At 42.5% G+C, this 14,760-nt stretch overlaps 1 protein-coding gene across 3 annotated transcripts in view; it reads left to right on the top strand.

Moving 5' to 3' along the window:
• Positions 1–5,944, top strand: part of LOC124553811 — a 98,808-nt gene extending 92,864 nt beyond the window's left edge. For all 3 annotated transcript variants that reach the window (XM_047127794.1, XM_047127795.1, XM_047127793.1), the window contains one exon: positions 5,716–5,944. In XM_047127794.1, coding sequence (XP_046983750.1) covers positions 5,716–5,832 — 117 coding nt within the window. In that variant the 3' untranslated portion in view covers positions 5,833–5,944. The remainder of the gene's footprint in view (positions 1–5,715) is intronic.
• Positions 5,945–14,760: the final 8,816 nt, after the last annotated feature.

Raw genomic sequence — 14,760 nt, 5'->3', positions numbered from 1 at the left:
CGTTGCCAAACTCTAATGGTGTGGTGGCTGATGGAGTAACTGGGTTTATTCGAATGAAGATATCGTGACCAATCACAACCATTCTCAAACTGTTTCTACTGCGCAAATGCAGCTTTGTGATTGTTGTGATCATTGGGACAGCTTTTTCGAACCATATTTAGCGTGTTTTGGCTTATGGCCACTTGGAGCACTAGTTGACGCAGTCATTCACTTTGCGTTGCTCAAATGTTTTAATGTATACACAGCGACGGTTATGTATTGTATCCATGCTGAGCAAAACGTGTATTGAGAATTTATTCTCGTTGTCAAGTGCAGTATTTATGTATGTATTTTTTTGTGATGTTACACAAACAAACAATGAGAGTGATAGTTTGTGTGTGTGTGTGTGTGTGGTTTCCTACATAACTGATGAGGCACAGTATCTCATAACCTCAAAACGACAACTGCAGTGCAAGAGACACAGAATAACACACATTCAAACACCATACAAAATACATATTTGCACTTGACAACGAGAAAAAATTCTCAAAACGTGTCATGCTAAGCATGAAAAAACATGTAACTAGTGCAGTATTTCATTATTTAAATAAAGAATGACATGTACAGGCCTTCAAAAACATTGATTGTGACATGAAATTGAGTCAAATGTTCTTACTTCCCAGACAGTTATCAGTTTCAGTTACATCAGTGGTTTTTATTAGGTAATAAACTTTCATTAGATAGTGAAAAAGTCCCTGACAAGTCATTTGATGCCTGTTATGTACATATATCATACATAAAGTGCAAGTGGGTATCCTATACGTAACTTTTACAGCTTAAAATGTTATTTCCCACATTTTACTTTTTCCAGCGGTTTACACCATTTTTTTGAAGTTTGAAAAGTGTAAAAGCAGGGGTTTCACTGTATCTTCTAACCCAACTACATGCACTTGAATACATTACATGCAGACTCATGAAAGTACAGTTGGTTGGTTGGTTAGATTATACTCACAATGGTGGCAGTTCTGAACATAAGAGTCAAAAGAAGAATGAGTATTTGCTTTTCAATATTCCTGATCTTCTTTCATAATTTTCAAAACCAGCAACTTGGTAATGTCTACCAACGTTGAATGACAACTCCTCTTATTTTAGTCCTCTGGTTGATGCAGCTTTGTGCCTTTCAACATTTTCAGTAGTGAAATCCGTGGGTATAATAGTCCAAGGAATAAAGTATTTCTTCTGTTTCTGAATGTTGATGAACTTTTGTGACATATGTGTGAGTACAAACATTGTGTTCAATCAGTTTCTCACATTAAAAGTTTATTATTTTTTATTCATTAGCATTGTTGTCTAGCACATACATGGAATTATGTAGGAATGGAGTACTCTGAGATCCTGCTTGACACACTGTGATGTCGGTAGCTCTGTGCAACACGTCACCTGAAAAATACCTCAGAAAATAATAAAAATACAAAACAAATATCTGAACTTATACAGGTTATTATCTACCTATAAAAATACTTTTCTTGATTACTCACCTCTCATTTAATTATTATTAAAATTATAATAAAATTTGGTGTACATATGCTTGCTCATGTATAGACAATGAGGGTACAGAAAATTTTGCTTGTCTAATGCCTATGAGACACTTCCTGGAATTAAAGCAGCTGCATTCGGTACCCTCTCAACAATAAACATAGAGATGTGGAATGTATTAACAGGACAAACAAAGAACACAAAAAAATAAATGGCTGTATTCTGGCCATCAGCTGGTTTTTCTGTGAAATTGACATGATTTATATTCAAGAGTTTGCCCGTGGTGTAGGAGGAGTTATTAAGGAGGAATATCTTTAATCTGCATTTGAAAAATACTGCTATTATCTGTGAGGCATGTACAATTTCCACAGATTTCTACTTCTTTCTGTGCCAAAGTCCTTGTCATTAAAGGGTAATGCAGATCATTTTCCCTTCCACCATTGTACTTGTGAATTTCTGTGTTACTCTCAAACACAGCTGTATTGTTGACAAATTTTTTTACAGGGGAACAGATGTAATGTGAGGCACTGATTAATATTCCCAGCTTCTTAATGAGATGCCTGCAAGATGTACATGGGCGAACATAATTCTAATTACTTTCTTAATGTGATGAATACTTTTTGATTAAGTGAGAAGTTGCCCCAGAAATTATCCCATAGGATGTCAGTGAGTGAAAATATGCAAATTGTTATTTTACTGACTTCCACCAGCTCGCACATGTCTAATTGTAGCTAGATTGATGAGTTCTGTGGTGTACACTTGCAGCCACTGGCTACCAGTTTGCCACTTTTGGATCACATTTCTAGTTGGGCATTATTAAACCCACACATATGTGCACTGTGCAGCATGCTGAGAAGTTACACCACTATTTTACTAATTTTTGTTTTGGGAAGGACACATAATTCAATCAGTTTTGTTTTCCATTTATTTTTTCTTATATTTGCAATTTTTAGTATCACATTGTGAACTGTAGTCTTCAGTTATAACAGTCAGAGAGCAGACATGTTTACACTGAGTGGCTCTCCTGGCCTGATCAGCTAGTCTGTGACAAGTTACTGTGTAATGGATTCTATTGCTTGTAGTTCTTAGAATGAAGTTTTCATGAAGCAGTGGAGTATGCACTGATATGGAACTTTGTGTCAGATTAAAATTGTTTGCAAGCTGTGACGCAAATTCAGGACCATTGTCTGTCTGCAAGTGCTCTACAAACTGAGCTACCCGACCATGACTTGTGACCTATCCTCACTGCCTTACTTTGGCCAGTAGCTTGCATCCTGCTTTTCAAACTATCAGCACACACCCCAAATTTGATGATCCCTCTGTTCTTGACCAAGCTGTGTCTCCGCAATATCAGTTTTTTCAGGAGTGCTAGTGCTACAATTTTCACAGGAGGATGTCTGTGAAGTTTTAAAGGTAGAAGATGTACTGGCGAAAGAAAGGCTCTGGTGACTGGTTGTGTGTCATTCTCTGATAGCTCAGTTGGTAGAGCACTTGTCCACAAAAAGCAAAGGTCCCTGGTTTGAGTCCTAGTTCAGCACATGGTTTTAATAATTTTTGAGAATTTGACTGGAGTGGGCATTGTAACTCCACAAATGTTAGCTGCACAAAATAAACGTTTTTTTTTTTTCAGTTCAAATTGCTTATGTTGATTTTTAAAACACAGTTTGAATCTCCCAAGAAGTTTCACGTAATAGTTCTTTTTCAAACATTCGAGTGTGAGTTGCAGTAACCTGTGTGGATTAGTTTCATACGGTAACGGTAAGTGCAAGTCTGGGCTGAAGCTCGATAGGGTTGAAATTGTAGTTGTCCTTAATTATAGAATTTAAGACGCTCACTTTCATTTATCTGCTAAGTGGTAGATTGGAAATGGGAGATGGGATTACTGCTAGGCACACGACTGAAGTGCTTAACCTGCCATCATTTACCTGTATGCAGGTTCTGCACTCCCAACTAAACATTTTCCAGTTGCTTTCAATTAAATTTGTGAGTGTTAATGTTCACTGAAATATCAGCAAGATGGGATGGACAGTTACGGTGTGCACACTTCCTTGCATATACTGACAAGAGTGTGTTGTCTGTATTGTCATTGCCAGCATTTCAAATGTCTAATGTGTCTCCGCAGCGCTCCATCTCAAAAGGATTACTTTTGAGGAAGACTTCCTCTCACTAAGCATTTAGTTCATATTCTGCAGGGGCACTGGTAATTAGTGTGTATATGTAGATATAATTATGCTGTATAGTGCCATGAAAGCATTGTTGTAGCCTGTCATTAAGGTGGTGAATAGCACAGTTCATCCTAAATTCAGTCTTGTTAATAGTGAGAGAGATAATTAAAGAATATATGTGTTGGCGTGGGAGTGTAAAAATCTCTAGGCCCTTGAAGGTTCTGTGAGATGTTTGGTTATCCAGCCAAATGCAAAATATGCTCAATTTTATTGGGAGGCCAATATGTATTTTCTTCATTTGTTTTAATGTTTGAAAATGTGTTTTGTTGCCTAAGTGTTAGAACAGTGTGTGTGTGTGTGTGTGTGTGTGTGTGTGTGTGTGTGTGTGTGTGTGTGTGAGAGAGAGAGAGAGAGAGAGAGAGAGAGAGAGAGAGAGAGAGAGAGAGAGAGAGAGAGAGAGAGGTATTAATACAATGTCTTCTTTTTGTAATACAATTTTTCTGAGCATGTAAATGTTTCTATCTGTTTGAGTTGCCCTTTCTACTTCTGTAAGCATTGCCTCTGCAACTGCCTCATTGTCACTGATACCAGCTTAAGTGTGGATGTCCTCAGAGAGGTCAGCTCTTCTTTGTTCTCATTAGTTGCTAAATATATCCAGACTGTCTGATCTCTGGACAACAGGAACTGTAAGGTCTCTCATAGGTCGAAAATGTCAAGAATCCAATGGCATCCTGCCGGGTCTCCGTACCCGTTTAAGTTTCTGCAATTGGCCACTGAATGGTGCTATTGAAATTTAACATTACTGCTGTTCGAAAATTAACATTTTGGTGTAGTTAAAACATTTGCAGTTCAGAAACTGGCCAACTATATTGTCTGCAGGGAGTGTTTAAAGAAACAGTGCTCAGGAAATGGATTATATCTGAGTGGTTTCGTCGAATGACTTAAGATTTGCGTGAAAGTCTAACTCGATAACAGTACCTCAAATAGATTTGTTCACCTTTGCTAATGAGACACTTCCAGAAAAGACTACTCACAACTGCTTTGCAGAATCTGGTTGTGGCCGTGCTTCTGTTACCGGTTTATTTCTCGAAGGCTGACCAAAATCAGTTGTTTCAAAAAACATGTGTGGTGTGTGCAACACGATTGAAGGCGGTCTGCATTGGCTTCCCATGAGGTAGAGCCATCCTTAGGCATATTAGAGACTGTAGCACATTTGATTTTGCGTCAACATTTAGTAGCTGTGAATAAGATCTGTTCCCACTGGCTTTCACACAATTTGGCCAAAGTCTGAAAACAGGCTTGTGTCACTTTGTGTGAGAAATGCTTTAGGAAATTCAGCTGAGGAAAACAAAATCTGTTTATAACGTTATAGCGGGAGACGAAAACTGGTTGTATTTGTAAGAATCGGAAACAAAGAAGTGGTCATCTGTTTGGGTGTCCTCAGGTGAACCAAAACCAAAAGAGGGTCCTGGAAGCATTTTGCTTTCAATTTTGGTTACACTCAGCACATTGTAACCTTTGCTAAAAGAAGGATTGAAGAACAGCTAATGCTGAATGGTACACAACAATTTCTTTGGCACAAATCATTGATGGAATCGTGTAAAAAACAACTGAAAACATCACATCATTCTTCATCACTCAATGTCAGTTCTTGCACATCACATAAGTTATTTACTGGAGCAAAATCCATCAAATTAATGGCTCATTGTCCACATTCACTTGATTTATTGCCAAATAATTCCGTTTTGTTCCCTTGTGTCAAACAAAAAATACTCGGACAGCAATTTTGTGCCAATACTGGAGTGGAAATTTTTTTTTTCAGAATTGGTTCAAATATGTGCAGAATTGAATAAATTTAAAGGCAACTGTTTTGAGAGACAGTAAAATTATTTTTACAAAAAGGTGTTTTTCTTCCGTTGTTTTTGAAAAAACTTGAAAGGCAGCCGCTGCACATCATTTTGGTACTATAGCATCATAATAAATGACTGAGTGCTGCCAGAAAGCCTCTACTTTTTTATGGTTTTATCGTTTTCAGAGCAAAGTGCAGGAGATATTGGACCATAGTAAAACAGCTTCAGAGGGCAGGAGAGACAGTTCTGGGAAGAAACCCTCAACATCTGAAGCAGAAAATGGAAGAACGAAGAACAGATAGCATTAATTTCCATATGGTGATGCATAAGGTGGATGTAGACAGTTAGGTTATCTGACTTAAAAGGTAAAATGTTTGATGGTATTAAAAATGTAAATAATAGAACATAATAATAGAGTGCTATTAACTGTGTACCAGTGTGTCGGGGGTACTTATTACGTTCCCATTAGTCATCCCATCCATTCCAGTCAAGTCCAGAATGGAGCCATCGAGTCATTCTGATGCCCACTGCATCTGTCGTTAATTACAACATTGCTCTCTGTCAGATGGATCTTCTTAAGTGTCATTTATCCCAGATTGTATGAAAGCAAATATGGACGTATGAGCATGTGCTGACAATTCACTGTTGTTTGCTTGTATCTGTGGCTAGTTGTACACACTGAAGGGACCAGGAGAGAACACAGTAAAGTAAGCTTATATGTTTTTTCACTGAGTGCCATACAGGTGTGACTCAATAGAATTCTGGTTACGGTTCTGGTATAAAACTCTGAGATTGACATAGGACTATTTTGCATGGTGGGTGTGTTGTTCTTGATTCAGCAAGCAAAATGTAACAGGAAAAGAAAAATGTATTAATAGATGTCCAAATTTCTATGCAGGTGTGCAGCGCTTCTCTGAACTGCAGCTCCGTTCTTCCTTAGAATTATTCCATTATCTTGCAAGTACTTTAATTGACACTTCAAGCTGGCTTCTTGTTAGAGCTGAGGAGAAAATTTAAAAGTAGAACATTAATTACTGACATGCACAATTAAGACACTTACATAAAGCTTTTGGCCACAGTCTTCATCAGTAAAAGATAGACATGCACCATTTTCACACACAAGCAGGCACACCTCATGCACACACGACTGCCAACCCCAGCATCTCACGCCGGACTGCATTTCAGTCCGAGATGCTGAAGTTTGCGGTCGTGTGTATGAGGTGTGTTTGCTTGTGTGTGTTTGTGTGTTGTATGTTGTATGTTTCTCTTTTACTGATTAAGGCTGTGGGCTGAAGCTTCATATTAGTGTCTTTTGATTGTGCCTGTCTGCAACTTGATGTGTCTTCTTTGTGGTAAGTAGCAATCTGTCTTTTCTTACATTGATGATATTCCTGCCTGGAGTTTCCATTTTTTGAATGGCAATTACTGACAAGCGACATAGCCTAAAGAATAGATAGCATTTACACACTGCAAATGGAGAAATTTACAAATGCCCTAAATAGTTCCTGATGTTTGCAGTGATATATGTAAAGCACAGATTTCATTAATGTACATGTAAGGAAGATAATGTCACTAAAGTACAATTATTGAAATGTGAAATATACACTCCTGGAAATTGAAATAAGAACACCGTGAATTCTTTGTCCCAGGAAGGGGAAACTTTATTGACACATTCCTGGGGTCAGATACGTCACATGATCACACTGACAGAACCACAGGCACATAGACACAGGCAACAGAGCATGCACAATGTCGGCACTAGTACAGTGTATATCCACCTTTCGCAGCAATGCAGGCTGCTATTCTCCCATGGAGACGATCGTAGAGATGCTGGATGTAGTCCTGTGGAACGGCTTGCCATGTCATTTCCACCTGGCGCCTCAGTTGGACCAGCGTTCGTGCTGGACGTGCAGACCGCGTGAGACGACGCTTCATCCAGTCCCAAACATGCTCAATGGGGGACAGATCCGGAGATCTTGCTGGCCAGGGTAGTTGACTTACACCTTCTAGAGCACGTTGGGTGGCACGGGATACATGCGGACATGCATTGTCCTGTTGGAACAGCAAGTTCCCTTGCCGGTCTAGGAATGGTAGAACGATGGGTTCGATGACGGTTTGGATGTACCGTGCACTATTCAGTGTCCCCTCGACGATCACCAGTGGTGTACGGCCAGTGTAGGAGATCGCTCCCCACACCATGATGCCGGGTGTTGGCCCTGTGTGCCTCGGTCGTATGCAGTCCTGATTGTGGTGCTCACCTGCACGGCGCCAAACACGCATACGACCATCATTGGCACCAAGGCAGAAGCGACTCTCATCGCTGAAGACGACACGTCTCCATTCGTCCCTCCATTCACGCCTGTCGCGACACCACTGGAGGCGGGCTGCACGATGTTGGGGCGTGAGCGGAAGACGGCCTAACGGTGTGCGGGACCGTAGCCCAGCTTCATGGAGACGGTTGCGAATGGTCCTCGCCGATACCCCAGGAGCAACAGTGTCCCTAATTTGCTGGGAAGTGGCGGTGCGGTCCCCTACAGCACTGCGTAGGATCCTACGGTCTTGGCGTGCATCCGTGCGTCGCTGCGGTCCGATCCCAGGTCGACGGGCACGTGCACCTTCCGCCGACCACTGGCGACAACATCGATGTACTGTGGAGACCTCACGCCCCACGTGTTGAGCAATTCGGCGGTACGTCCACCCGGCCTCCCGCATGCCCACTATACGCTCTCTCTCAAAGTCCGTCAACTGCACATACGGTTCACGTCCACGCTGTCGCGGCATGCTACCAGTGTTAAAGACTGCGATGGAGCTCCGTATGCCACGGAAAACTGGCTGACACTGACGGCGGCGGTGCACAAATGCTGCGCAGCTAGCGCCATTCGACGGCCAACACCGCGGTTCCTGGTGTGTCCGCTGTGCCGTGCGTGTGATCATTACTTGTACAGCCCTCTCGCAGTGTCCGGAGCAAGTATGGTGGGTCTGACACACCGGTGTCAATGTGTTCTTTTTTCCATTTCCAGGAGTGTATATACAAGGGGTGGTCAAAAAGTTTCTAGCCTGAGATAGTTACCGTAATGTCTCACACAAACACCACCTACTTTTATTGTGGGTATGCAAGTTAAATTTAGCAGCTCCAGCTTCATTAGTTTTGGCACTAGGATGCGTTGTATACCATAGTCTAAGCAAAATGGTGACTATCAAAGAAACAGGAACTGTACTGTGATTGAATATCTTAATTTGAAGGGAATGACGCAGAAGGAAATTGTGGAGGACATGTTGAATACACTTAAGAACAGTGCTCTGTCTTATGCAACAGTGAAAAACTGGGTGTCCGACTTGAAATGTGGAAAACGAGTGTGGAAGATATGCCTAGGAGCGTGTAGTGGGAATTCTGCCACCGAATGTATCAGGATGACCAAATGGAGTGGGAAGAGGTAGAAGGCACCGTATTAAGACTCATCCAAGCTTTCCAAATGATTTATTGTTTCCAACTACAGTGCTGTGTTCCCCTGTATCACCGAGTCCTGCAATGCTGAGGACACCACTTCGCTGTCTGCGGAACGGATTGGCGCGGAAGGGCTGCCTCAGCAACCTGTACATGTACTGTGTGTCGCCCTTGTATGTCAGCGGAGTTGCGTCGTCGTCAGGATGCCGGCAGTTGACTCAGCGGTCGGCGTCCCTGCCGACTCAGCGCAATTCTGTGTGAGCCACAGGCGGCCAGCTGCGCGCTTCTCGCCGGTGTGCCTGAGATCGTGGTGACAAGAAGCGAATTCAGTCCGGCGTCCGAATCTGCGACCCTTGCCTCGGGATGACTCCAGCGTGTGTTGGAAGCCAGGACAACTGCCCGTGGTAGTGAGCCGTGGCGTGGCCTGCCGCTGACTGGCTACGGACCCTGCGTCGGCCTCGGAGGGTCGAACCAGCGACCTATTGTGTTACACTTAGTTCCATTGATTAAAATCCCGCTCCCCTCGAGCTCTATATGTTTCGCTTCTGCAAATACTCCCCTCTCAAAACAACTTGCTACTACTACCAAATTCTCATAGGTGGAAAAGATCCAATGCATCCCAACCCGTTGCAAGCTCAATTTTGGCTCCACGATGTCCCTTGGACAGTCATTCCTTTCCGCTGGCTAAAAATAACTGCACCGTGCATGTGTCCTGATTGGTACTTACCACTCTGACTGGACATACTGTTGCCTTCCCTCTATGGCAGCTTCGTAATTCCTCCCTTGCCATCTCGGCATACCGGTTTCTAGTTGCCGAGATCAGCAATAACTCTTTAGTTTTCACTTCCACGAACTTGCTCAACGCTCCCCACTTTACTGGATATGAATGGACCATGTAACACTGAAACCTCGCATTCTTCCCCATAACCCGGAATTGGACCAAAATATACGCTCATGCTGACCAGTTGTTCCCTTACTGTTGTGACATGGTAGAAAAATGGCAAATTTTGCTCACTGGGCTCCATTATTATATATAACCCCGACAGTAGTTCCTTTTGCGCCTTGCGCAACCCGCGTAAATATTGGTCCGGCGGTAACAAATCGGTACTTATCTGGCCTGCATGATGCAGCACTTCTTGCAGATTCGTTATTACTCCTTGTACATCCCACACACTGTCAGCTACTCCTTGCAAAAGTCTGGTTAACACCACCCTGCTATCTAGTACTACTAGATGCCGCTGTAGGGTTCCCAGGTTATGATTTATTATGTCTTCCAACGCCTTAGGGTATTCCACTACCTGCTCTGCTAATGTGCGTAGCAACCGTGTGTTATTCAGGACTTCCCCTTCTAATGTCCCTATCGGAGTTGTATGCCAAGTTCCTGCTGCCCTACCTTCATCTGTGAGTTGCCTCACCGCTTCCACCGTGTTGTTCAGTTCCGTTATATTGCTTCCGTCTGTGGTTCCAAAAATTGTCTTTAAAATTTTTCCCCCTGTGTTCAGCCATCCTCGTTTCCGTCTTTCCCATGGCACTGCTTCCTCCATCCGTCCTGCCTGCTTCCGTAGCGTCTTATAAGCCTCGTGCAATTTCTTATACTCCCCTGCAACTTCCTCCAGTATTCCCTTGCTCTCTGCACATTGCCTAAGCTCTTCGAACACTTCCTCAAGCCTCCTTACATCATTCTGTATTTCCCATACACTCCATACCAACCTTAATGCCCACTGGTGACTTGACACCAAATCTTCCTGCCTTGAGTAAAGCACACCCCCATCCAGGTGCTGCACCTGTAAGGCGTCCACTCCAATGATGAAGAGATGAATCACTGCCAACGCTCCCCCTTTCAGTGACCTGAGGACAGGGATCACCATCACCATTCCTCCCTCTTCAAAAGGACTGCTGTCTGCAGCAGGCTATATTCGAAAATACATACAACATATGAAAATACAATGCCTAATTACTCTAAGCAAACCCAGTGATACATGGCACGAAAACGAAAAGACTACAAATACTCTACTACTTTCTGGATCGTAAAGCATACAGTACTTACTGCTGTATTCTATCTTCATTATTTTCTGTGTGCTTAGCACCTCTCTTCCCTCTCTCTTTCTTCCTGTTTCCTTCCTGTGACATGCCTGAAATCACATCCGGGCAACCCTTAAATGGCCGTCCCCGCCCAATGTGTACTATCGTCGTTCTAGTTGGATGCTGAAGCTTAACATTAATTCGGGATGTGGTTTTAACAACTTGGTATGGCCCTTGATACATCGTGAGGAACTTCTTCCTTTTCCCTTTTTGTGCATAGGGGGGCTGGACAGCATTACCCATTGCCCCACTCTGTACTGTGGTAAACTTCCTTTCCGCTTTACTGCATCTTCCTGCCTTTCCAAAGCCTTTGTATTTGGCTTTTGTATCTGTTTCCAAACATCCTGATTTGTTCTCGCGAATTGATATACTGATTCACCAGTCCTTCCTTTCTGTAGCTTCACTAAATCAAACGGTGATGGCATTTTTCACCCATACACTACCTCATATGGAGACAAACCGGAATTTGTATGGACTTTTGCATTGTATGTGCATACAATATCCTTCAAATACTCGTCCCACTGACAGTGATGAGAATCGACATAAAAATTCAGCATCTGTCCTTCCGTTGGCCTGTGGATGCAACACACTCGTCCGCAACTTCTTTACGTTCAACAATTCACACAGTTCCTTCATTAAATCCAACATGAAGTTGATCCCCTGGTCAGTAATTATTGTCTCCGGTACACAAAACTTCAAAATCCAGTTGTTTACTAACACTTGCGCGACCATTGCTGCCTGTTGATTTGGCATAGCCACCATCTCCACATACCTCGAAAAATGGTCTATTATTGTGAGAACAAATCTGTTCCCCAATGGTATTCGCCTAAAAGATCCTAAGACATCAATCCCCAACATAGAAAATGGACATGTTGCTTCCTCGAATCGTTGTAGCTGCATCTGTTTCCAACTAAAATCCGCTCTCTGCGCACATGGTATACAATTCTTCACATACTGATCCACATCTACTTTCCTACCTCTCCACCAATACCTCTCCGTCATTCTCCTATTTGTCGCTCTACACCCTCCATGACCAGGTAACATGTGATCATGTGCTTCCTTTAAAACCTCATCCCTTAACTTCGCTAGCACTACTACTACTACCCGTGGCCCTAACTTCATTACCCTGCACAGAAGACCATCATACATATTTTTTTGGCTGTGTCCAGTTCGATTTGCAATCGTTGTCCGTGTCCTGTAGTTCTTGCCTTACTGCTAGGTCATAACCTATGACTTCTACTATTGCCACCTTTCCTACTTACTGCATCCGCATTACTGTGCTTCTTCCCAGGCTTGTGCACCTTCTTGTAGTCAAATTCACTGAGTCTCACAGCCCATCTAGCGAGTCTAGTGAACTGATCCTTCAACCCCAACAACCACTTCAATGCAGCATAACCTGTCATTACTTGTAATCTTCTCCAATATAATATCATTTGAAATATGAGATTCCATAGATAACGCTAAGCATCTCCCTCTCGATTGTTGAGATTCCTCTCTGTTTCATTCAACTGCCTAGACGCGTAGGCTAAAGGATGAGATTTTCACTCTGCAGCGGAGTGTGCGCTGATATGAAACTTCCTGGCAGATTAAAACTGTGTGCCAGACCGAGACTCGAACTCGGGACCTTTGCCTTTTGTGGGCAAGTGCTCTACCAACTGAGCTACCCAAACACGACTCATGCCCCGTCCTCGGAGCCTGCTCCCCAGCAATTATAACTATGCTCTATAATACCATTCGCAAGCCAACACTACAATTTCTTCACGGCTTTTGGAACCTATGGATGATCGTGAATCTTTTTTCTAGCGCTTTGCGGGACTTTCTTGAGGTCGTCAATTATGAATGACGTCCTCCTCTGCTGTTAATGCTAGCTGTTCGCAAATCGTGTGGTATGACTCGTTCGAATTTTTTTTCCAAAAACGAGTGGTATTGTGGGGCCTAATTTTGTGATTCCCTTGCCCAACACTAGGCGGTTTTCTCTTCTTATTAGGTGATTGAGACTATTAAAGCCAATCTTAGCGCATCCATTTGGTTAGTGCTGTATTACCTGTAGAATTTTCTTTCTGTTTAATTTTGCTTATTGTGGATGTCAGCAGTGTTTCTCTGTGTTATGTTATTTCCTCCTTAAGGCCGTTTCCAGCTATAGCAGGTTGCAGTGATTGCACTATTTGTTGTTTATAATATCATAAGTGGTTTCAATAGCTGATACGTTGGGTTTTGTGCTTAAACGTCTCAATCTGAATTTTTTTTATGATCCGATTTCGGGAGTCTATGGTGGTTCCAATTTTCTCCTGCTTTTTGTGATTTATAGCTGTGGTTCATATAGTGTCAGGTAGGCCTACTCATTAGCCATGCTGTCGCCAAATTCAGTCTCACTTAAGTATGTGGGTACCTATAGTGTACATATTATGTGATCTGAGAGAGAAGTGCCATAGTCATTTCTGAGTCTGTGTGACAAGAAGTTTACCATTTTTCTTGTTCTATTTTTTTTCAGCAAATATTGTGGATATTTGCTGAGTCTCCTGTGACTTTAGCTCGGCCGAGTAGGAGTATGTAATTAACGAGATCAATTGGCAGTTGCTCGGCAGGAGGTACACATATTGCTGTGTCTCTTATACTGTGCTCTAATTTTTAACACGATCGCGTGGTGAATGTTTAGATTTTACGGCAGGTTGGGTAGTATTGCAGCTAGGTGTTTGCTATGAAGGACTGCAATGCATCTATTTCAGCTTCTGCCACAGTCTTGTTAGGGTTTGTCAAGTTGGTGACAGATATAGTTGTGTAGATTGATTTCTCTGCCTCAGCGTCAGGTATGTGCTATGACTATAATGCTAGTAACTTCTCTTTCTCGTACTAAGTCTTCAAGTAGTTTCTTTTTCGTGCAGAAACCCAATGTGTTGACAAAGCAGTTAGTGGAAATATCTGTCTCAGGCTTGTTCGTGGTGTCTCGTGCTAGATTAGTTTTGGGCCTCCTTGTCCATCAGCTTGGCGATATAGATGTGGATCCGTATGTGAAGTACACAGTGCAGTCTGAAATGGTGGCAAGTACCTTGTCTGTTGGTTGTTTGTGACTATAGATAACTCGAACTTTTCAATAGGTCCTGGAATGATGTCTGAAATTATGAGCGCGGAATTTTGCTTTAGTTTCCCAGTGCTTTTAGCTCCTTTTCAGTATTTTCGTTTGCTATATCGCGGCCAACCTCGGTTATCACAATGGTGAACGGGAATCCATGTGATTCCTCTTTTGCTTACAGTTTGGCATGCGGTGTTATTGGTGTGATGGTTGCTTCAGATTGGTAAGTAACACGAACCGTTTTCTCGGGTCTCGAAATATGGTGGGTGTGCTTTAATGTTAGCAGAGATATTTCGGGATTTTTGGTGAACGTCTTGGTGTACTAGGCAATTGTTTTAGTGCAGGTTACAGCGATTTGCATGTTTCTTTGCCGCCTTCTTCGTTTTTTGTTTACTGTAAGGTTTGTTAAAGTGCCATAAAGGTATGTTAGATGTACTGGAGCCCATCCGCATCCAAACAGTTCTAAACTTCGTTCTTCATGAAAGTAGGTTTATGTAGTGGAAAGTTGTTTTTTTAAAAGTTCTCGATAAGATGTAGATTGGTGAGTGCGAACATTTTGTATTTAGAGTATCATGTTTGTGGCTGCTTTGCCTGTTTACTGTGGCTTTGTTGTCTGGGTTTTCGGTTCGTTCC

The sequence above is a fragment of the Schistocerca americana genome, chromosome 11 (assembly GCF_021461395.2).
Source record: "Schistocerca americana isolate TAMUIC-IGC-003095 chromosome 11, iqSchAmer2.1, whole genome shotgun sequence".
Lineage (NCBI taxonomy): Eukaryota > Metazoa > Arthropoda > Insecta > Orthoptera > Acrididae > Schistocerca > Schistocerca americana.
Note: the sequence above shows the minus strand (reverse complement) of the source record. Positions and strands in the feature narration are given on the sequence as shown.